Here is a 25232-nt window from a genome sequence, read left to right on the forward strand (position 1 = left end):
ATAATAATAATAAGTTCATATTCATTTAGAAACAACAACACTAATGTTTTAACTCAGGAAGTGTTCAGAAACCAATATTTGGTGGAATAGCCATGAGGTTTTTAATGTGGTTCAGTGCAGTGGTCTCTTCATTTTTTCCAGAGCTGCATATACGTAAGGTCAATAGATAACAATGTCAAGTAAAGTTTGTATGATTGCCAGCAACCTTGGGACCAAATCAGAAAATAACTTAATATCCCCCCTCTGGATTCCCTGGAGTGTTCTCTATTATTTGCTGATCCAAACCACAACTTGCTGAACAGACAACCCAGGTGGTGTTTGCAACGCAGCCTTTGTTACTTTTGTCACACAGATGCTCACTGCTTCGTTTTCAATGGCACTCTTTGCCAAACTGTCTCTTTGGTTCTTCCACTTTGTAAAATGAGAGAATAGAGAAAAGGGTGAAGTGCAGCTCACAGATTTTTATTTATGACACCTTCTGACCTTTCGATTACGTTTTTGCCAAGGACTTTACCCTCCAACACAACCCTCCGGCTCTCTTTTGTCAGTCATCCAAACCAGAAGTTGGTATTCTAATTAAGCGTGATTGCTCGCTGTAGCTCCTCTCCATTCATCAAACACCACTGCATCTTTTTATGATATAGGACAAGACTAGACTTCATGCTGTAAACTCAAAGTGTGATAAACATCCTCACCTGGCTGAACACACTCTTCAGTTTGCAGATAAGAAATGCTGATAGGCCTCTTATCTCTTCCTGTTTGCCTCCCTGTGTAAACACGTGCGTGAAGATTTATGATGTTCTCTGTGATTTTTGTCCATATTATGCGTTCAGCCGGGCCATGCTTGGTGTCCGTGTAGATGTGGCAGCATTTTTAGGTCAGCTTTCCACATCCAGCTGTGATTCTTGACGTCTTTTCCAATTCCAGTTTCCAATCACTCACTCACACACCTACATTGCCTTGCTAAAGTTTTTGTGCACCTGGATTTTTTTCAATTGTTATTTACATTTTGTCTCATCAAAACTGAACCAAAAAGTCTTTGAAAAAATGAAAAAAAAAACGGAGTAGTGTGGATTACGTTTGTTTGTCGCCTCTTGGGTTCTTTTTAAGCACATTAAGAGTTTTAATCTTTCTTGTAATTTGTCTTAAAAAGTTAATTATGCTTCTGTTTATCCAAGACATTGAGTGACACCACAAGATCTAAAGGTCTACCTTTAGATCCTAATTCATTGGTTGCTTCTGCTTTCCATAAATGATTCAAAAAGATATTATCACGGTTATTTTTACAATTATGACTCATCTCGTTTCTCATTGGTTTCTATAAACCAGTACATATCAGAACGGATTTTTAAGTCTAGGCAAAGTTCACCTTTTACACACGGAACATGCTGTTCCAGCTGGAAGCTGTAAAAACATGTTTGCAGAAAAAATATTTACACAAAGTGCAAAATGGCCTTTTTGTTTTCATTGAACAACTTCAACAAGACGAAATGATATTACATTGGCGCTGTCTGCCAATGAGTAGCTGAACGAGCAGAACACGACTCGAAAACCAAGAGAATAAAGGTAAAGGTTAGACTTTAATGCCTTTTTAATTTGAATGTCTCACTATGTTGGGGAAGGAAACCAGGTCAAACCAAAGTTTTGTCTTTGCAAAGTTTTACCACCGCTCACAAGTAGGACAGGCATAGAAACAATTTTATGCTTCTCACTTTATCGTTGCACCTTTTTCTGGGATTTTAAAACAGCCCGTTTAGACAGGGTCCAACTGTTCTCCCTTTTCTATTGGCTGTGTTTTACATTAGAGTAAAAATCTTTAGCAATGCAAGATGGACTTTGACTTGACAATCCTTTAAAGGTTTTAAATGATACATATTAACTGGAGGTGAAATGATTATGTAACAAACTTTAACAGAGAAGTTAGAAAAATAATTTGGTGTTCACATTTGAATTTATGTGTAATTTCACTAAGTAATGATAGATAGATAGATAGATAGATAGATAGATAGATACGTTATGTATTTATCGCTCAAGGAAAAAAATCATTCTGAATAATAATAATAATAATAATAATAATAATAATAATAATAATAATAAATTTTATTTGTAGGCACCTTTCTTGACCCCCAAGGTCACCTTACACAGTTTAACATAAAAACAGATGTGTCAGGATCTGTGTTTTTCTGTGTGTTTATTTTGAGTTTCCTGTGTCTCTGAGTCTCCGTGTTGTCCTGTCTCCCTTTGATTAGTTCCCAGGTGTGTCTCGTTCCCTGATTACCTCCTGTGTATTTAGTGTCACCTGTGTGTCTGTGTCTTTGTCGGGTCCTCGTCTCATTTGGCTTGTAGTCTGTCTGTGTACCCAGTCCGTCGTCTCGTCCGTTGTTTTACGGTTGCTACCGGCGTCGAGCCCTGGCTTCCGCTCGGCCGTGCTGCCCGTTGTTTGGACCATGTTGGACTGTGTTATTCTGGACATTCATCAATCATTTATTTATCGCATCCTGGGTCTACAGCGTCTGCCTCACCACCTCTACACCGCAATTTATGACAAGATGCTATATTTAATACACAGTAAAAATAAGTACAAAATAGTTTTTTAAATAAGTGCAGTTGTAAGCATGGTCAAACGTAAAAATATATGTACACCCTCATTGATATTTGGTTAAATATTTTTAATACTGTCATATTTCTTGAAGCCATAATCTGGCTTCTTGCACAGTTGTAGGTGGATATTTGGCCACTCTTATGGGAGCTGGTACAGGTCACTGAGAGGGCTTGGTATTTTGGTTAGGTGCTGCTTTTTAAGCAGGGATGTTAAATCTTCAACAAGGTTGAAGGTCTAGTCAGTTCTGGGAGGTTAACGTTTATTCAATCCAAAAACAGTTTTTGTTTGTGTTTGGGACCATTATCCTATTGGGAAACCCTGTGGTGTCAAAGTTTCCCTCATTTAACTTGAACTGTCACCTGTGACACAAACTGAAATCTTCCCAGAAATGGAAACTGCCAACACACCAGTGTCACCATTAGGCAGAGCTACGAGTGGAAAAAATTACAAGTGCTGGAAGTTGACTCATACAATTATGGGACGCTTACGTGGGTGACATTTCTTTTTACTCTACAGAAACAAATCCAGTTCTAAATCAAATCAGCATGAGCCAAATTCAAAACGTCATGGGGCCACATTTACTATTCAAAAGAAGACTTTAAACTGACTGGGAGTGCTGAGAAAACTCCAGAACCGTCTCCTCCTCAGGAGAATGCAACAGAACTATGCAGCCACCGGAGCAGAGCTTGGTCTGGTCACCTGGAGGTGAGAGTGTATACTGAATGCAGAGAAAGATTAGGAGTTTTTAACAATGATTAAAAAAGAATAGACTACTTTTGTCCAACAATATACAGGACAGACATACACTGCAGTTTTTTACAAATATCAATTGATGAGCTTACTTTCTCAGTTAGGCTTTTTAAGAATTATACTACTATTAAAATCCATGCCTTATTACCCAACTATATTTTTAATGCTGTTGCACATCTGCTTTTTATTTTTAAAAAAACACAATTATAAAGAAATACATGACTATTTAATTTTAAATAACTCTCTATATAGTTTTCACACATTCTCGCTCTGTGGACTGACCATGAGTGGACCTGAGCTAAATGAGATGTCCCAATGCTTGAGATGAACCTCTTGAAGACGTTGATCATTAAGCCATGTGTCCATTAAACCTTTCAATCATTAAGGCTAATCATAAATTACTCAGTAAACATTGTGTGCTTGTGCATTCATGCGGCCTCCGTGGCAGCAGTCGGGGCAGTGGTGAAACTCTGTACGGAAGTGATGTGGAAACTTGGAATAAAAATCTCTGGAAAGTTGTTTCTATTTTAAGAAAATACAACCTGACCTTTGAAACATGTGTGGCTGATACAAGATTTAAACCCAACAAGTGAACATTGTTCCAAATGGCAGTCGTTTGATTTAATTGCAAGTGTGCCTCTCTGCTTTCCGCATATTCAGTTTGCAAGTAGAATTTAGTGATATTAATCCTTCTTTCTTGGAGTGAATAAGTCTGAAATCCTGTTTAGGCAAGTGGTGTCAGTTATTTAAAAGGCTTTTCCACATTCCCTCGGCGCAATTGTAAAAACAAATTAGCAAGGACACCATTGACAAGAGGGAAATTACACAGCTAATCTTGTCATAAATAATGGCGAACAGATAAAACACATCTAAGAGCTGTTGCATTAGTTAAAAGAGTGCTTCATAAATTCTGCAGATCCGTGTGTCCTTAAATTCACATCCATTTGGTTTACTTTTGCATATTTTTTTAAACATAATCTTTGCATCATGTGAGTTATTGAAATTCTGAAAATTGGGATTGCCGTGTTAAAAAAGCAGTGTGCTGACTCATTTAGTTAGTAATAAAACACACGCACGCTTACACACACCCACACACACACACACATGCTTGCATGGCTATCTTTGTGGGGACTTTCCATTGACTTCCATTCATTTCTGAAACCTAAACTTAACCCTTATCCTAAACTTTATCCTAACATACCTAATCCTAATCCTAACCAAAACTCAATTCACACGTGAGTCATAAATCTAACCCCTGATCCAAAAACAGTGTTTCCCCTTGTGAGGATCAGGCTTTGGTCCCTACAATGTGTCAGAAAAATTGTCCCCACAACGTATTACAACAAACGCACACGCATGCACACACAACGTGCATGGACAACAGTTACCTCTGCCTCCTCTGTTTCCACTTGTTCTTTGCATTCAAAGAACTTTGCTCCGACTCTCCTTAACCAGGTCTGGTGTCGTATCAGTTCTCTCCTGAGGCACTTAAGCCACAACAGAAGAGCAGCTAGTCCACAGGTGTACAAGTGACAGCCTCGAGGACATTTAGAGACTTTGAGACTCTTGGAGCTGACGGAAAACTCTGCAGCAGACTGAGTAACCATCTCTGCACTCAGGCTGGATTTATTCACCACAAAGAGAGAAGTGCAAATATCTGACTTATGAGGAAGCCTTCACTTGGGGAAAATATACATTTAAAAACATTTGATTAAAGTCCTGATTATTTTTGGATTTGGAGCTTCTGGACAGAATTCTATCTAAGCATCAGATAGAAAAATTTATATTATGTAGCAACAAACCTGCATGGTTCTCATCAGAGTTTCAAAGGTATCCAGGATTTGTGTCTAAAGCGTGGGAGCTGAAGATTGGGATTTTATCTTTGTTTCTTTACTGAAATACACCAAGGTAATTATTAGGGGTTTTTTTATCACAAGTTTGAAATGGAAAACTGCATTTTAAACTAACCAATCCAATGCTGGGGTCTCAGAAAATATTTTCTCATTATTTTGCTGCAAACCAGTCGTATAAACTTTTTTTTTTAAAGTGCTTTATCAGCCATTCTGATCTGCTTCAGAAGAATTGTTTTTTTTTTTACCAAGTTACATAACTTCACATTCAAAACAATGAATCAGTCAGAAACAATAAATCAGTCATAAAAAGTCAATCAGTCACAGAAAAGCCTTTCAACTGTACTTTAAAAAAACATTATGAGAAGCTTTGACTCCTTGACAGCATTAGCAGAACAGTAACATATGCCTCAATACGTACGGGACCACCGATATGGCTCTAATGTTTTCCAATATTAATCGAGAATTTGCTGGCAGCTCATTGGAGTCCATGGAGGAAAGAAGACGAGCGACCTACAAAGTCAACAGGGACGTCCTGGACGAAGGCGATTCTGGATGAGATGGGAGAGAAGAGCGACACCAAACCATCTCTGTGTGACAAAATAAAAGACTCAGTGAGGTAAATCCAGGCCATTACTTATTTCCCTCCCATGTCAGAAAGCACATGTCCACTCAGAAGGACTTTAAAATAAATAAGTGACAAACAAATTGAGTGAAAAATACAAAGTTTTAAAAAGCAGGCATTATTCAAATTCTTAATAAATTGCTGTCTTTTGCCTATCAGACGTATCAAGTGGTACATCCTCAGCTTCTAGAGTTACTTCAGCATCATTTGACTGTAGGTCAGGATTTTAAGAAATTCATAACTCATTTCGACCAATAATTAAATAAAACTGGAAACAAATGATTAAACATTGCTTAAGTAGAATATGTACATCTTATTCTCAGTAATACAATCTGTATTTTATTTTAGAAAATACATATGGAAATACTAAAGGTAATTATTTCATGGTCACAGGAATTAGTTTTATTTTGCGAGCTGCATTCATCAAAATTAGTGGCCATTGCTGTTATATAGCAATGGCCCCTCCCAGTTTTTTATTTTTTATTTTTATTTCAGCCGTACTAGTTAACTTAGTAGCCTTAGTAGTTAACTTACTGGTTAACTACTCTGTTCAATTTAATAGGTCTGAAATGGAGCTGCAGTGCAGGTTAACCAGTCAAATGCTGAAGTCTGTTTACTGAATTATTTCATGATGTGTTTCACGAGTAGTGGTTTGGGGCCACTGGTCTAATTGGACTGTCTGCCACCGGGTTTGAGAAAAGGTTTCACTGAACCTTACTAAAATATGAAATCCCTTATTAGAGCCTAATGTCGAAGCCTTTATGCAAGTCAACATTCACACACATGCAAGAAAAGAGCTTTTAATTAGGAATGAGCTGTTGTCAGCATAATGTGTGACAAAGGAAGGGTTAAATAGGAAAAAACGTAGATTTACTCTGCATATGAAGTTCTGTGATTCTGTCACTACGTACAGCATTCAGTCAGTTCAAGGTTTTACCTTCCGAATATGTTTTCGTGTTTTCAAGGTAAATTGTTCCAATTAGCATTGGCCTCTCAAAGTTACAGTGTCCCACGTTCTCAAGAGGAACAAGAGCAGAAGAAAAACTAAACATCGTTATTTATCTTTTTGAAAATTATTTTTATGATGCTTAAATAAATTGTGAAATGCCTGAGACCGGTTTTTTTTCATTTATTAACTCATTGTTCACTTTATAAAAGTACTTTTTTGACTCTTTGACACTCAGAGAACTGCTTTCTGCAGTAATAAATACAGAAAGCAGAAATAAACACACGTGCTTGTGGAAAACATATCACAACGCTGGGTCTCTAAAAATAAATGCAGCTGCAAAGTCACATGTTCCCGGAATCACAAATCCTGCCAAGTGAGGATGTGAAAAGTTACATTTGAATCAAATTCCCCAAGTTTGGTGGCATATATGTGATTTACTTAAAACTAAAGGTGTCGAGTCCTAATAGAGGGAAATATGATGAGTCAACATCCCAAGTGAGCTTGAATCAACACAAAGACATTTCCAGTTGACTTGGGAGCAAATTTTTAAATTAGGTACTTTAATATACTTCAGGGCTGATATCAGTGTTATGTTCTAAATTTCTTGTTTGCTTTTTTTTATGTGTTTTTTTTTTCCTTCTGTCACTTCAACACGCTCAGCTGTACAGGACCCAGGGTGAAGAACTGTATGCTGGGGACGTTTCCTGTTGCAAAATGGCTGCCTCGCTACGCTTTCAGAGAAGACGCTTTGGGTGACTTGGTGTCAGGAATCAGTGTGGGCATCATGCAGCTCCCACAGGGTGAGACGGAGCGTCAGTGGGTGTGGGTGGAGGTGGGGCTGGTTGCAGAATCAGAAGGGAGAGACTGAGCCATAAATGATTTGTTTATGATGGTAAGTTAATTAGTGGCAAGGCAGTAAATCTTTTAATAAACAAATCAAGCTTCCTTTGACTTTCTTTTGGTTTGACCTTAAAACAATCAGTTTTCTGCACAATCTTTCCTAAAGTGTAGTGAGCCCTGGTCTTTTAACTCATTCTCTGCTGCAGTTCAAGTTCTTGAGATGAATTGGGTTAGAGCTCAATTAGTTTCTAGAACCATAAAAAGCATTTTTCTTCAAGTCTTAGGATGACAGAAACTATTATTTCTGTTTGTGTTTGCATCCCTGTAGGTATGGCCTATGCACTGCTGGCATCTGTTCCTCCGGTATTTGGTCTTTACTCCTCCTTCTACCCAGTCCTCATCTACTTCATTTTTGGCACGTCGAAGCACATCTCGATCGGTAGGTTTGTTGTACTGACCCATTAATTTACTTTAGTAACTGGCAACTGATCCAATTCCCAGAAAAATGATCACATCTCTTGGAACTTGACAGTAATAGCGAAAAAGTTGTGATTAAACAAATCTATTTTGAAACCGATCTGGTCTCGGAGATTTAGCACTTCATATTCTATTGCAGCAATAAAACAAGGTTGATAAAAGGAATATTAGGGACTTAAAAGACGTCTGACGCATCCAAAGGTGGACTGGAAGAATACAGTGATTGGTCAAAGTTATTAAAGCAGGAGTTTATACCTAAGTTTATTATTTGGCAGGTTTATTTTGTTTTAATTGTTGAACAAATAAACAAGCTGCCTTCTCTTCGTACTCATAATATTGAAATGTTCATTTGAAAACAAGATATTTGGCATTGAAGGTGGATAAAATATTAAACTCTGTCTGTAGGGACACATGTTTCTTGATTAAATCAGCTTTGGGGGAGATGACAATTAAGCTTGACTAATTTCAATATCTGTTATGTTAAAAATTATAGGGGACTGAGGCATTCTTTATTTCTTTTTAGAAGAGAATGAAATAATCTAATCCCTCAAGTTTGCTTTTAATCATTCCCATTTGGTGGAAAACGACAGCCGCTGGGGTCGGATTGAGCTGGTCAGAGTGGGTGGGGAAGATGGACGGAGCTAAATTCAGGATGTCCTGGAAGAAAACCTGTTAGAGGCGAACAAAACACTAGAGAATGAGGCTCAGATTGATCTTCCAACAGGACAACAGCCACTCATAAAAAGAGCCAGAGCTGCAATTAAATCGTTAAGATCAGTGTTTTGTAATTGTGTCATCCTTCCTCAGGAACATACGCAGTGATGAGCGTAATGATAGGAGGGGTGGTCGACCGCCTGGCACCAGATTCTAACTTTGAGATCTGGGACAATGTGACCAACTCCAGCATCATCGACAGCGTTTCCCGGGATCAAGAGCGGGTCCGAATAGCTGTTGTAGTCACTTTTGTATCGGGCTTGTTTCAGGTACGTTGTAAAGCATACTTTGCAGCTTCATTTACATGTGATTGTGATGTGATGTCATGTGATGTGACATGATGATTATCTGCCAGCGCCATCAGCTCATGAAATGCTTCCTGCAAGACACATGTTTTAAACAACACAGTTTAATGCAAATAAAACACTTCATAGACTCTAAAAATGATTACTTATACTGAGACTACAAAATTTATCCACAACACGACTTGATCGTCTAAGAGAGATTTCCAGTCTGACAATCAGAGTCAGCATGAACGCAACATGTGAACTGAACCAGTAGATTTTGTATTTAACAAGTAAAATATCCAATCTCTGCACATGTTTAGAAATCTGATGTGTAAAAGTAGAAATGCCCCAAATTATTCAGAGTTTAAAGATTATACATGAGCAATTATGTTCTTGTTTTTTTGGTTTTGGATAAATGGTGAAGATCACAGAACAACTCCTTTCTAGAAAAATGCTATTATTAGGAGAAAGCTGTGAAATTTCAGGAAAATGTAGTGCTGTGAATGTCTTTTGCCCTTGTACTACTAAATATCTCACCAATTGGAAGACAAATGGGGTTGAAAATCAGCAAATTGCCACATCTTGGTTGATTCAAGGGCAGAAAATAGAAAAACACGAATACCCTAAGAGGATCCTGAATCAATTTTTTTATTTAAACAATTCCAATGAAGATTAGAGCAGGATTTCAACTGAAAGTCTTCTAACCCAGGTGCAAGCAAATCTGTGTAAACGTAAAAAATATTTGCAAAACTTCCTGATTGCAAACATTCAGATTTCTGTTTGCCATGTGTGCAGATTCTGCTTGGTTTGGTCCAGTTTGGTTTCGTGGTAACTTACCTGTCCGAACCCCTCGTCCGAGGCTACACAACGGGAGCTGCCGTACACGTCATTGTTTCTCAGCTGAAATATGTCTTTGGTATCCACCCAAAGAGATACAGTGGACCCATTTCCTTGATTTATGTAAGAAAAAACACTTTTATTTCTATATGTAAGGTCATAGCCTTCTAAGATGATATGACAATCCTTTGTTTTCCTTTCTCAGACGGTGCTGGAGATCTGCTATCTCCTTCCACAAACAAATATCGGCACATTGGTGGTCAGTATCGTGTCCATTGTGGCCCTCATTCTTGCCAAGGAGCTCAATGCATACTTGAGTAAAAAGCTTCCTGTCCCCCTGCCCATGGAGCTATTTGCTGTAAGTACAAAGGAAGGTTTGCATCACTTAAAACACTAATTAGGCCGTTTAATTGATCTGTTATGGTCTTTCTAGGTAATCATAGCAACAGTTATCTCTTGGCAAGTTAACCTGGAGGAGAGATATGGAGTGGATGTAGTGGGAGACATTCCCTCTGGGTGAGGAAAACACATTCACTACATGGCATCTCTGTACAAGAGGAGTGTGTTAGAAAAATTATCCTCCTGTTCATTTACTCATGAGTTTATTTTACAAGTTATGTTTTCATATTATTCTTTTCATATTATTCTTTTTATATTATTACTCTCATATTATTCTTCTTTTTATATTTACTTAACTTTTCTTTCTTTTGTTGTATATTATTAACTTTGTTTAGGATGTTTGCTTGGAAGCTAAAAACGTTAAACATTCATGTGTTATTAGTTCCATATGTAACTGATTAGTTGTGGTCAGCCACATGCCCTTGTAAGGGCATGTCCATAGGAGGTTTCAGAATGTAAAGACGGTTGGTCAATTCTCTGTGTGACTGTGTGAAGAGAAGCCCAACCTCCTTTTTCTATACAATAAAGAGAAATGCAAAGAAAGAACTGGCAGAATTGAGTCCAGACAGTGTTTGACAGCGATTCGTCGCGTCTGTTCTCAATTCTCCTATTCTGCAGAAAAGAAATCAAAAGAAACCTAATCTCTGTCTCTGGCTGATTCTTTGCAGGTTATGACAAAATAAACCTATCAGAGTGTGTAATGTCTCTTCTTCTGTCCGCCGTCTTTGTTTGGCAGTCTCCAGCCACCTGCTCTACCTGCTATGTCCCTGTTTGGCCAGGTGATTGGGGATGCCTTTGCCCTCGCTGTTGTAGGTTATGGCATCGCTATCTCCCTGGGACGAATATTTGCACTCAAATATGGCTACAAAGTGGACAGCAACCAGGTAGTGTGATCAAGGACCGACCAATAACGTCTGATATGTTTTGCTGTTGGCTATAGTGTATAAGTCTTGGGCTTTTTTTTTTTTTTTTTTGGTTTAGGAGCTAATCGCCCTTGGCTTAAGCAATTCAATTGGAGGAATATTCCAGTGTTTCGCCATCAGCTGCTCAATGTCTCGCAGTTTGGTTCAGGAAAGCACCGGAGGAAAAACCCAGGTTGGAATGCATGCCTCTAATCCTACACAACTTCTGAAACAGAATACATAAATGTTACATTAGCACTGGTTCATCAGAGACTAGTTACTGTTTTGCTATTTTCTAAGTGAAGTGGAAGCCAGTGAGGTGGAAACTAAGGGTCAATAGCGCGTGCATGTTCAGTGACATCCTAAAACCACAGCGCCGTACAGTGGCCTGGCATAACAACTGCAGCGGATTCAAGATGTCTTTGGCGGTGCCGTGTAAACGTGGAACCTTTCTCCAACCAGCATCCAAAAATACTCGCAGTTTCCAGACACCAGTCTCGAGTAAACGTAACCAGCAGACAGGTTGGAGCCATAGAGGCCTCTCCTTGCAGCTTGCAGGACTTAAAGGATCTGCTGCTAGTACCAGACACAGAACTCCTTCGGGAGTCTGTCGATGTATATTAGAATTGTTCTGGCAGCAAAAGGGGAATGAGGAGTGACCAAGCATTATTATAGAGGTGGTCATAATGTTGTGAGATTATACTGATGTTCCATTCAGCTCCTTCAGAAATGAAGCTAAGATCTAGAGACAACATGTGCTCGTCTCTAGCTACGAGTAACAGGAGAACAAAGATAGTAATGAACAGTCAAATGGACAAGTTTGTTTTATTATACAATATGACAGATTTAACTTTAACATCAGTAACTTGCCAAAACAGAAAAAGGCATGAGTCACTTGAAGAGAGGAAACACTCTAGATCTAAAAGTGAAATGTTTAAATATTTACTTCTCGAAGGCTGTTGTAACGTGTTTGGAGAGTGATCTGACATTCTGCTGCTATAAAAAGAAGCAATACCTTCCCTGACAGAAGAAAAAAAAAAGTCTGTGTCTGGTTTGCAGCACACAATATGTTGCCTATTAGAGCCTATGAATAGTGTTCATTACAGACAGCACTAGTTAAACAGTGTCGCACGATAGCTCCAGATATGTTATTCATTCCCTCTTCCATTTCAGGCCATGGAAATTTTACTTTGACCTTTGCCCTCTGGCCTTTCTTCACCTCTCGAAGACTAATGTGGATTATATTAGATTTTGTTTCATTCACATTGCATGGAGCACTAAATTATGCATCCTTTAATTTCTATTCATTTATCAAAAGAAAAATATCCACTTTCTATATATCCTAAACCAGTAGAACCAGTAAACGTTTCTGAATCATCTTTTGATTTACTGTTTCAAGTTGATCAAAATGCTTAGGAAAGTTTAATAAGTTATCTTTGTCTTCCTGTTTCCCTGTGGTTAGAAAATGACAGAATCTGATGTCCTGTAGCCACAATTCAAAATGGGAAATAGAAGAAAACATGCGTTTTCAAAGAAGGCAGATGTGTGCTGATGAGACATTTGTAAATGACTACAAGAAAACAGCTACATGCCTGTCCTTACCATACCCACATTCAGGCTAATAGTTAAAATAAATCAATCAAGTTTGTTCGTGTGGCACATTTCAGCAAAAAGACAGTTCAAAGTGCTTTACATCACAAAAACAAAGAAATTAAAAGTCATAGAACACACATTGTAATTTGTTAAGTGCCATCAGTATACATCAAAATGTTGGTCAGTGTTTCATTTAAACAACTAAAACACTTGAAACGGTGGCAACCAAAGTTAGATGAGGGCCTGGGTTTATCTTTCCACCACGCAGAGTGAGGAAAAAAAATATATGTTAAGATACATTTTATTCAGTTGATTTTTGCTGATTTTATCAGTGGATGCAATACAATATGTCGCCACCTTATTCACCTGAAGTTCAATACGGTTATGGAAAGTCTTAGCTTCTTAAATTAAACTTGAAACACGTTGAAGAAAACATTCTCAGAAATGTCATCCAGTATTTACAGTTTGTCTCCTTGACAGATTTAAAAACGTTTAAAGAACTTCATGGGTTACTCCTAAAACACATGCTGCACAGCCTACTGTCTACACTTCACCTTAAACCAGATTCAAGCCCATGTCATTATTAACCAATCAGCCCCTTTGAACAAAAAACATGAACATTTACCGATGCTTCACTAATTCGTCTCCCTCTTTCAGCTCACACTGCTAATCGCTGCCTCATTAATCTCTTTAAAGTCACTCTCTAATGTTTTTGCTCTGATCTTTTTCACTTGATATCCATCCATTCATCATGTGCCTGTTTTCCCTTTCTGTTCGCCGCAGGTTGCTGGGGCTGTATCGGCAGTGGTTATCCTTTTCATCACTCTCTGGATTGGATCTCTCTTTGAAGATCTACCCAAGGTATTCGCATGTGTGTTCGCACACACACACACACAGTGGTGAACACACACACCCAAAGCCACGCAAGAATGTGTTCAGAATTACAAGGCCCACTCCGAGCCCGGCTCAGGAGAGATTTACCTCACAGCTGAGGACTTGTGCTCTAAAATGCAACCAGATTGTTCAGGTTTAAGGGCTTGGGATGCTTTTATCCAGCTGTAATGCTTTTCAATGCGTCATCTAATATCCGGTTAGGTCACCGGTTTACGTTCATAAAGCATGTCAGTCCTTTAAAATCCTGAAAATAAACTTTAATGTCTGAGTTTATGTCCAAGTTACCTTTTAGTGGCCATTTAAATCCAGTGTTGAGCTCATCAAACCCAGTTTAGCACACCACACAAATTGCTCTGTTTGATGATTTTTTTTTTTTTTTTTCAGGCAGTGCTGGCTGCCATCATCTTCGTTAATCTCCATGGCATGATGAAGCAGTTCTTGGACATCCCCGCTCTGTGGAAAAGCAATAAAATCGACATGGTGAGTGTGCCAAAATGTTGGCAAGGAAGATGTTTATTAGCAAAGACAGATTCTCTTTTCTTTTTTTTCTTTTCATTTTGACGAAATGTTTGCACTTTTTGTGTTATTTATTCCCCATTATCAATATATTCTCACTCGAAACATCTCTCCTGCTTTTCTGCTAGCTTAATGTAAATCCCCAAACATCAGAGTTTAATGCTTGTTCACTGAACCATGCTGAAAAAAATCCCCTTCAGAAATTTCTTATATATTTTTTGATACCTGTAAATGTTTTATTATCAAGAATATTAACATCAAAGTTTTCAAATCATAATGTTATTTTTTTAAACGACAAAAAATATCTCAGTCGCAATTAAGTCTGGACTTTGACTAGACAACTCCAAAATCTTAATTTTGCATATTTTGAGCCAACCAGAAGATCTGCAGGTATGCTTCCGATCAGTTGGCCTGCTGCGTAAGCTTCGTTGAGTTTAACATCTCACACTGATGGATGGATATTTTTCAGTCAGGACTTTCTGCTTGTGAGCAGAATTCATGATTCAGTGAATTATGATAAATCCTTCAGATCCTCAAGCAGGAAAGCAGCCCAGAACCCTCACTGTACAATGAACATGTAGATGTTTGACATTTGTGAAGCCATTTGTTAGTTTTATGCCACATGTAATGGTACAATGTTCCAGTTTAGTCTTGTCAATTCACAGCATTTTAGCGACTACAAAGGAGTTTTAAGGGAAAACATGAGACATATCTTTGTGGGTTGTTTTTTTTTATTACCAAAAACTTTCTTATGGGGGCCATTTTTGCCTAAGCTCTTTCTTGTTATGCGTATAATACTTCATTTCTGTAGACAATCAGAGAATCAAATTTTTCTTGATAGTTTTTGTTACTAAAACCTCATACTTTATTATACAGCCATTGTTTTGTTTTGGGTCCTCATATGTAATTCTCTGTTTCTCCAGCTGGTCTGGGTGGCCACCTTCATCTTGACCGTGCTGTTGAACCCTGACCTGGGACTAGCTGCTGCCATCGCCTTCTCCATGCTCACTGTCATCTTCAGGACACAGCTGTAAGGAGATCTTGCTGCTTACGTCTACATGAAGAACTACAGAGTCTAAATAGATGAAGGATTAGAAATGTTACACTTACTGAGAGAGTCGTAGCTAAGAGGTAGCAGAAGAAACACTGAATGTTTTTTTCTCCTTTTAAGCAACACGATTATATAGATCTAAAATTTACCAGGCACTTTATTTACATTTACAACATATACCAATACTTTATCAACATGAAGTGCAGTTTGGCAATAACTTCTTTGTTTTGTGTGTGTTTCAGACCCAAGTACTCTCTGTTAGGACAGGTGGCAGACACTGATATTTACAAGCCGGTGGAAGACTATGATAAGGTAAATTCTGAAAACCTTTTGACATAATTGACATAGTTGAGATTTCATTCTTAAATTTAGAATTATATATAAAAAAAGCAAGTCAGTGCAAAACTGACATTAATGAATGGGAAAAGGCAGTACTGTGACCTCTATGCTTTTGGCCTGTTTGTATCTTGTGAGTCTATTTGGCACAAGACATACAGCTAAGATATTTTGAGAAACGATGATATATTTTTAATGATTTTATTTTACATCTTTATTTATCCATGTAAAAATGTTTTAATTTTCTTCCCAGTTTCATTTTCGTGTCGATATTTGTCTGTGGAAGGAGATATAGGCCAACCTGATCAGTTTAATCTGCTTACTATTTTACAATACGCTCACCAACCAATTCATTTTATGACACCAGGCTGGATTTTGACTGCCTAAATGCAATGAGTTGCTGCTGCTGTGATACATTACATTACATAGCCAGTGGATGCAAGTAGTTTAGTGTTTGTTACTTAAATGTTGCTTCATGTGTCTCACACAAAAAAAACCTTTTGATTAAAACCCCTCTGACTTGTTATAATTGAGAAGAAGAATGATGGTGCTAAAGACTGAGAGAGGGGTGTTCTGTCAAAGTCCAGAGCTCAGCAAAGTTGGGAAAGATGGGATTTTATTGTTTTTAAGCATTATTCTGTTGGACTGTATACAAAAGTTTCACATTATTCTATTTGTATTTATAAAAAAATAAATAAATGTGAAGATCCTGATGGGTGTTAATACTTTTTTAATACACTTTAGCATCTCATACGTATTCAGCTTCACCACCGGATTCAAGTTACAAGGCTATCACTTCAAGCTTAGTGGGACAACAACCAGATTGCATTTGCACAAAATATTGTGCAAATATTAGATATTTTCTCTAATATTAGCTTTAATGCATAGTCTTTAGTTGGAGCATTTACTAAATGTTTCTCTGTGTTTACCTCATTAATTGATTTTAGGCGAAGCAAGTGCCAGGAATATTAATCTTCCGTTCCTCTGCCACCCTCTACTTTGCCAATGCTGAGATGTACCAAGAAGCTCTGGGAGAAAAGGTGACAGCACAAACACAAACACAACATTAAAGCGACAATCCGCTCCTAATTCAAAACTTGGCTTCAAACCCTAATATTTTGAAAAGTGACGACAAAATATGCTCTCTTTTTTACATTTTTTTCCCCTGAAGGAAAACACGCATAATCATGCGTGCTGATATATTAATGTGTCTGCACCCAAAAGCAGTATCGGAGTCACGCGTGCATCATGACGGACACTAAAGCCCTGATTTAATGAACCAAGCAGACTCATATGCACACACACACCCACGCCCACACGCCCACACACACGCACACACACGTGCAACATGCAAGCAAAATAGAAGAACCAGCAGCAGCTGCAAACCATCTTGTCACATTTTTCTGTCAACTTCTCTTTTACAAACATCACTTCTGTCACACTAACAACAGATGAGGCACGTTACCGTTTTCACACATCACAGCCGTGACAGACATTGTTAAAAACGCCATCCCTCTCATTTCTCCTCTCTTTTTAAGTTTCTCCTCCAACACCCCATCCTCTGCCTCCCCCTCTTTTTCTTCTCCCTCCTCATCTTCATCCTCCTCCTCCTTCTTTCACGTCTCCTTGTTGCACATGGGAAGACAAATCGAGGGAACGTGGACAATAGATGCCAGCAGACGGGAGCGGAGAGGAGTGCAGAGACTGAATCAGGGAAGGAGATAATGGAACGTCTCATTCATTAAAATGTCAGCATGTCAAAGCCAAAGTATTTCTCTTTTGCTTTCTTATCTCGGAGGCACTAATATAAGCTCTCATTGAGCCGTCATGCACAGGCTGCAGGGATTGTTTACAGGGTGAGAAATCACCACCAGACAAATCCTGATCCGGCTTTGTTTCTGGACAACTCAGTTGGTTGGAGATAATAGAGGAATTTAGTGTTGCTCACAATCTGTTTTCAGGGGCATGACCTGAAGAGGAGAAGTGATTTCTTTAGCATGATTAATATCTGAAAATGACAATTTCATCGTCTTTTCCATAATGAATGAAAAATGCAAGAAGAGTGATGATGGTCTGCACAAAGAGCACTTGAAAGCTAATGAAGCGTAATTAGCGTCTACGTTTAGAAATCAAATTAATAATAAGCTTTAATTTTGATGAGAAAAGGGATAACTATTCCTACTGATATATGACTGATTGCTGTGTTTGGGCTTCTTTTGGGCGTAAAACCTTTAATGTTTGCATTTATTCTGCCTCCCATCTGTCTGCCTGAATTTGGTAATAAACACAACAACCTCATGCATACTTAAAACGCTCACATTCCTGCAGGACACAAGATACAAAATATCAGCAGGCGTTTTCCTTATTTTTTTGTTCTAATTCTTTTCCCAGTCTTTATTGTTCTAACGTGTAGCTTCAAGTTTATGTTTATACATTATTACTTTTACCTTGCATGTCGCAATAATCCCTCTGGCTAATTTAAGAGTGTGGCCCCCGCCCCTCCTGAACTGATTCAAGTGATGGGTGTTGAAATCCGCTAACTACATTTCCTGTGCGAATGTAGTTGGTAGTTTTGCAAAGTTTTGTCGATAAAGTCGTCTGAGTTGAACGTTTGAACCAGCAGGAGCAACAGAAAAGAATTGGTTAAACTTGCATTTCAGGAAACATGAATGAATGAAATCGTCACACTGGATGAATGTGGAGAGTACTTCAGTTTCTTACATAAATAAAACAAGCAGTTAGTGTTATGCATATTTAATCCTCATATTTATTTTCAGCTCTACTTTGTGCTGTTGGTTCAAGTTTTAATTTGTGTCACTTCACATACTGAGGGCTGCTTTATTTTTCATGTCATACAAACAAACCTGGTGTGTCTGTTTATTCTGGTGACGAAGTTGGCTTGTTGGATTTCTCTGGACTGACATATTAAAACCCGTGCTCTGTTGACTTATAATAGATCTCACCTATCTACGGAGCTTTTAAAATAAACTTAAGGATAATTTTCTTTGCTGCTTCTTTTAGAGTGGCATGGACATCACTAAGATCCTGTCGATAAAGAAGAAACTGGCAGCCAAACGAAAGAGGCACGAAAAGAAACTGGCCAAGAAAGTGAAGAAAGAGCTCAAGAAGAATAAAGCCGACATGGTGAGCAAAAACTAAAGAGTGAGTTTGAAAAAATGAAAGAAATATTTATCAGATAAGATTTTTACCATACTAGATCTTCCTACTCAGGAGTTTCCCCAGTTTTAACCTTTTTTTGTGGGAGATAATTGAAGTTTTTTTTTTTTCACCTTAACTGTGTTGTGTCTCCTTCCATCCAGCAGGAGGAGCCAAATTCAGAGCACCAGAAGGGCATCGCCATCATTGACGTGGACAACGATCCTGACCCCTTACTGCCAAGGGCCATTATCCTTGACCTGAGCCCTGTGAACTTCCTGGATACAGTCGGGGTCAAGACAATTAAAAGTGTAAGAAAATAATACCCGAATGACTGCACAAAGGCAAAATATTGATTATTAAAAGATATTTTTAAAAATTAAGCAGCACATAAGATCAACACCTCCTGTTGAATTCACAAGAAAATCTACAACTTCAGTTTATTTAGTTTATTCAGTTTATCCATTTCTTGGATCAAAAAGTTCAGATTAGAAAAACTAAAGAGTCTAGTTATGTCTTTACTGTTTAGAAACTTTTTTTTAGAAGTTTCTTTGCCTGTATTTATTCTCTTATATCTCCACAGTACCTGTCCAGGTAAGATCAGAAAAATAAGGTTGAATTTGACCACAGAAATAAATTTTAAAAATCCTTTGTAGGAAGCTGGTAGGAATTTTTGATTGACAGAATTTCCCCAATATTATGTTTTAGTCATTCCAGTTTCTACCTCTTCATATTGTCAAGCTGCTGTGAGGTGCTTTCTGGTAGAGTATGTTGTTTAGACTCAGTTTTTGAATCATCTGTTCATTTTACACTTTCTTGGGATTTGAATTGAGTTGTATAGTGTAACCACTATGGTGCAACGATAAATCAGCCGGCCGATGAATCGGCTCCGATTCGGGTTGACTGACCGACCCACCCACCAGGTCACGTCTACACTGTTGCCAACTCGGCGACTTTCTTGCCATATTTCGCCTTATTTTAGACAAAAAAAGAAAATCATCATCATCTAAAATCGCAATCGGCAGTTCAGGGTTTTTAAAAATCGGTCATCAGTGATCGACCAAAAATCTGCAATCAGTGCACCCCTTGTAACCACTATTGAAAGCCAATCAGAAATCAGAACAAATCCAGAGGTTTCTATCTGTATGATATTCATAAAGCTTGTTAGTTACACCTTTGCATGGAAACATCTTGGGATTTGATATAAATTTTGGAATAAAGCCAGTCTCTTTCTGAAAATCCCAGTTTTTATTTTTCCCACCTCTCTCCTACACACTCAGCAGCTTTCCTGCAGGCAGTAGCCTAAGCAGAATCAACCCTCCTAGTACCAGAAGACGTAATTAGCATAAACAGACAAACATCAGAGCAAGCAGCCTAGGGGAGCATAAAGGTTCAGGGTGAAGACGTTCCAGGGGATAAATGCTCAGGGCAGAATGATGGAAACACACCAACATGTCATAAATTCTTTAACTTTAAACCAGCATTTTTCCTATATTTGTGAAGTATATTTTATCCATTCCTCCAGTATTTACCTGTCATTTGTACTTTAAATCTTCCAGTTACTGTGAACTGGATTAAATAAATGATTCAGACTTTTGTGCTTCTGTTTCAGATTCGGCGAGACTACGGGGAGATCGACATTGAGGTTATTTTAGCTTGCTGCCAAAGTAAGTCCAGCCTTCAGGTTTTGTACTGTCTGTTACCAGAATACAAACTACTGTAATCACAATCAGGACCCAAATATCTGTAGTAATTTTGGTCAAATTGAAAGTGAAAAAAACATTTATTTATTTTTTTTTTACATAAATTGCATTGGTGTGGTTTCTATAGGAGACTTTGGAGGGTTTATATTTCGGTTTCTCTTTTGTTAAACTGTAGGAGGTTTTTGTTGTTTTTTTTTTGTTTTTACACTGTATCATGATAAAATAAGCATTTCCTCAGTGAAATCTGGTGTCATCGCCTGTCATCCCAGTGTCAGTTTGTTTCTTTTTTTTTTTTTTTATCTGCAAATGTACTCCTAGTTTATGTTTAGATAATGGTTGACAAATTTAGACCTAATTTGCTACACAGAGAAAAAAGCCCACAGATCTCTGGGGGACAAACAATCTGCTGGTGCAGAAAGCTGGGAGCCATCCAGATTACTTCAAAGGATCACCAGCACTAATTAGCTTGCACCGAGCTGATAGCACTTGATAAGAAAAATGGCTTATTTAAAGTGTTTAGCCCTCCAATAAAGCTGCCAAAAATATTCTTGCATTCATAAAATATAGTGCATTTCACTGAAGACAGGAAAAAGCCTCCCTAACTCTGCAGCTTTTCTTTCTACTGCATCCTTCTAGTTGCTCCGTGCTTTTTCAGCTTCTCTCGCTTCTTAGTGCAACGTTTGAGCTCTGAATGTTATCTTTGTGCCTAGGCGGTGTGGTGGAGAGCCTCCAGGCCGGGGGATTCTTCAATAGCAACGTGACAAAGTCCTGCCTCTTCAACTCCATCCACGATGCGGTCCTGTACTGTCAGTCTGCAAAAACAAAGAATCAGTATGATGAAGAATATGAACAAGAGGTAAGAGCAGGCATTCACATCGACCGACATTGTGTCCATCCATGACAACAGTTCTAAACATTCATAAAGACTCCTTCATGTTCATAACAGGTGTTATATTATGTTTATGACAGTGACATGTCACCCCATTAACTAAAGTGTTACCATGTTTCATTACATTTCAATACTAAGAATCATGTCAAAATATTACTTTATGTAATTCTTCCAAGGTTGTTGATGTATTAGTACTGTCTCAGTTTGTTTTCTAAATTCACCATTTTTGTTTTCGAGACAGATTTTTTTTTTTCATGTAGAACTTGGAGGTTTGCTGACTTTAGTCCTCAGCTAACTAAAGACTAAACCGAGGGAATGTGACTCAGTTCCCTTTAGCGGTTTGTGTTGCAGAACTGATGCATTAGGTTTCTCCACATAAACAGTGATAAAAATACGGCCCATTTGCTCTGACCTTTTACCCCTGCCATGTCCAAGCGGCTTGATCGAGACTGCAAATTAAACATAGAATCGATGCTCATAATTGTATTTAAATGGGTTTTGATGTTAAATTACTCATGCTTCCCCACGCACAATTTAGCAGACAACCTATGCTGTTAGCTGGAAGATTACTCTTCATTCCACCGCAGACCAGGACTCCAAATATCCTCCCTGAGTTCAGCACAAACACACAAATAGCCTAGTTAAAGGCTTACGTTGGCCGTGTTTGCATTTGTGCTGATCTCCTCACATTTAAACACCTGTGCATTCTCGCCTGCATGTCTGCGATCATCTTTGAATGCAAACGCTTTTGTTTGTCCATGCTCTGTCTTGTGTTTATGTTGTGCATGTGGCCTTGTGTTTCTGTTATGACAGAGGAATTATGCAAAAAAATAGATAAATTAATAAAAAATAAATGACTATCAATTTGATTTACACCCATAGCAGCACTGAAATAATTATATGTGCATGCACACGACAACAATGAGAGGAAACAGGCAGACTCCAATGGGAAGATCATTGCTCAATTTTGCATGCAAGCCAGCCTGCATGTGTTTCTTTCAAAGGCAATATGAAAGAAACACATTTATGGTGTTTTGTGCAATAAAATCACACACGTACACATGCATGTGTATACAAATAGTTAAATTTACTTCAAAGGCTCACTATTAGAAATGCAGTTTAAAGAGTTCAAAACAACCCAAGAGTGTCAGATGATGATTTAAAACTTAACTCCAACCCATTACTTCAGAGACAGTTTCATGCTGAGTCACAATTTCAAGCAGCAGCTTCGGTTTTCCTCCTCATTAAACTCTGAGATCAAGCCTACTGAGAACATATTTTAGAAAGTCAAGTTTCCTTTTCCGTGCAAGGACTTTTTCTTTTTCAGCTCTCGATTTTTTTTTCCATGTCCTTCTTGCTTCGCAGGATTTGAAAGAAACAAATTTCTGAGTCCTGAGAGAAGTGATGAAGGATGTTATGGAGAAGTGACAGACACTCTGCAGGAGGATTTTATCCAGAGAGCTTCGGAAAAATCTGGGACATCCTCTTTTGGGAAACCTACTGAGAGAAAACTCTAAAGGGGAGATTTTTATTATTTTTTTTCTACAAAATGTGTTTGCTTGAAGTAAATGTATTCAGCATCAAACTTACACATTTTTGTCCATGGGTGCTCACATTTGAAATAAGTGTTATTTACTGTTCTGTATGTTGTACATATAATGTATTGATCAGAACGTCTGGACCATAATTTGTTTATTGATCAGAAAGTCTGGACCATAATTTGTTTATTTCTTAAATATATCTTTGTTTCTGCTTACGAGTACACTAACATGTTGATTTTTAATCTCTAAATAAATATTAGCAAACATATGTTATTTTTAAAAGACCGCTAATTTGCATTAATTACAGGCCAAATAGGAAAATCGGGCAACATGAGAGAAGAAATTCCCTCTCAGAGAGACGGAAAATCTGCACATTATTCTAATTAGAACAATATGAAACTGACATGTGTTTCTGCACTTTGAGCTTTTTCAAATGTTGTCACGTTACAGTCACAAGTTTCAATTTAGCTTATTGGAAAATTTTATGTGATAGACCAACGCAAGTTGGCTTATAATTGTGCAGTGGAATGAAAACGACACATTGCTTTCAATTTGTTCAGCTCTGCTTTTAATGTTTCACAGCTTTTCTGATGCAGTTTGTTTACTGATGATCTCTAAGAAGAATCTGGTAGAAAACTTTTTATTAATTAGGTGACTTCTGATGGGAAGTGGCTGCACAAGAATCAGAATAAAGATTGGGGAAACAAAGACATATCAGAATTTTTAGGTTATTTATCTATTTTCAGTAAAGTTGTGCTTCTATTTCACAACTATGCTTTCCTTTGTCCTGGTCTAACACAAAACGACAAAAAGCATGAAGGTTTGCGGCTGCCACGTGGCAACATGTTTTCTGTTTTCATTCTGTCGTTTTACAAGAACCAGCATCACATGTGGCCAGAAGTGCTCAAATGTGACAGAAAAATGCTTTAGCTAATCTTCTGTCCTGGATCAATTCCTGTTTTTTTTTTTATGTCCCTGTATGCAATTAGAGGAGCGGGAAGAAATGTATTTCTGTTGTTCCTCAGAAGTCATTTGCATACACAACATTCTTTTGTTAATTGAAACCAGGTATGATGAGTCATTCATTATTGGGAATGAGAATACGGTGAATCATAACTTAGTCACTTTGAAACAAAAGGATGCTCCATTAATCATCCCAATTAAATGGCATTTAGACACTTCTCTGCATTTTGTTTTCAGGGTTTAATTTTATAATAATAAATTGTTTATTCTTTTGCACTTGACATTACCATCAAAGAGTGTTCTTCACACCTGGCCAGTTAGGTGACCAGGTGTGAAGAACACCGGTGCTCTTGTCTAAACTGAAGTAAATAACAGGACTTTTATAAGATTAGATATGCAGTGAGGGAAAGTCGTTGAAAAGTGGTGCATTAAAAGATAAAAAATAAAGGAGAAGAATCCTTTAAAATCATTGCAGTAAAGTGAGAACTTAAACCAGTAGAGGTCAGCAGAAATAAGATTTTAAGTCCAACAGTGACTGCTGTCTGCTGCAGACCAGTTATCAAACTGGCCAGTTGGTTGAGATAATAAATTACATCTGTAGCCACATGTTGGACTGGAGACATTTCTATGTGTAATGTTATTCAGCTTGAAATTTGTCTAATATGATTATGCTATTAAAATCTCGATCCCCAAATAAAACATTTGGCTGCTGAGGCACAAAGTGTTTCAGGTGCAGATGAGGCAATGAGGTGACATCTGCAGAAGTGTGACGTTTTGGGCCAGACTCTGCTTTGAGTCCTTGCCACACTTATTAAGAATGAATCTACCAGCAGAGGAAGTTGGTGCTGACAACGAAAACACCCAACTGAGAAACCTTTCTAGAGGTAGTTACCACTTCCAGTAGGGCTATTGCAGAGTAGAAGAAGAAGAAAAAACATTCAGTTATTTTCAAGAGATTCAAATTGCAAACAAAACAAGTAGGACCTGTCGGAGTTTCCGAGCATCTGTAGGAGTTTCCAACAAACAAGTTTGATCCGTTTACACCCCACGTTGAAACTGGTTGGACTTGAAATGCCTCCTATTGGCCAATTGCAACTTCTTTCTTTTTATTTACATTTATATCTGTCAGTACCACACCTACTGAATGCATCGTTGAACGTTCAACATGTTGATAAAAACAGTTGCAGTGTGCTTCAATATGACTCAGGGTTCTTGCGAAGTGATAGATTTTGGTTTACTGACCTGAGCAACACGACTGTGAAGGAGTGTGCATATCCAATCCTTGACATCGGGGTTGTCAGAGATTGAGACGAGCAAGACAAAAGCAGACTGTTACAACCTAAAATTGATCTTTCTAC

The 25232-nt window shown here is 38.0% G+C and overlaps 1 protein-coding gene across 1 annotated transcript; it reads left to right on the plus strand.

The window, feature by feature from the left end:
• Positions 1–5692: 5692 nt before the first annotated feature.
• On the plus strand, positions 5693–23625 carry slc26a6.2 (solute carrier family 26 member 6, tandem duplicate 2). The gene is given in 20 exon segments (XM_032565407.1): positions 5693–5752; positions 5754–5821; positions 7437–7576; positions 7945–8055; positions 8901–9076; positions 9890–10054; positions 10137–10289; positions 10365–10447; positions 11067–11214; positions 11312–11425; positions 13609–13686; positions 14104–14199; positions 15159–15265; positions 15529–15598; positions 16570–16662; positions 18644–18766; positions 18943–19089; positions 20391–20445; positions 21192–21337; positions 22736–23625. Coding segments are annotated over 20 exon segments (2157 nt in total). The 3' UTR covers positions 22760–23625.
• Positions 23626–25232: the final 1607 nt, after the last annotated feature.

Source organism: Xiphophorus hellerii, chromosome 1, assembly GCF_003331165.1.
Source record: "Xiphophorus hellerii strain 12219 chromosome 1, Xiphophorus_hellerii-4.1, whole genome shotgun sequence".
NCBI lineage: Eukaryota > Metazoa > Chordata > Actinopteri > Cyprinodontiformes > Poeciliidae > Xiphophorus > Xiphophorus hellerii.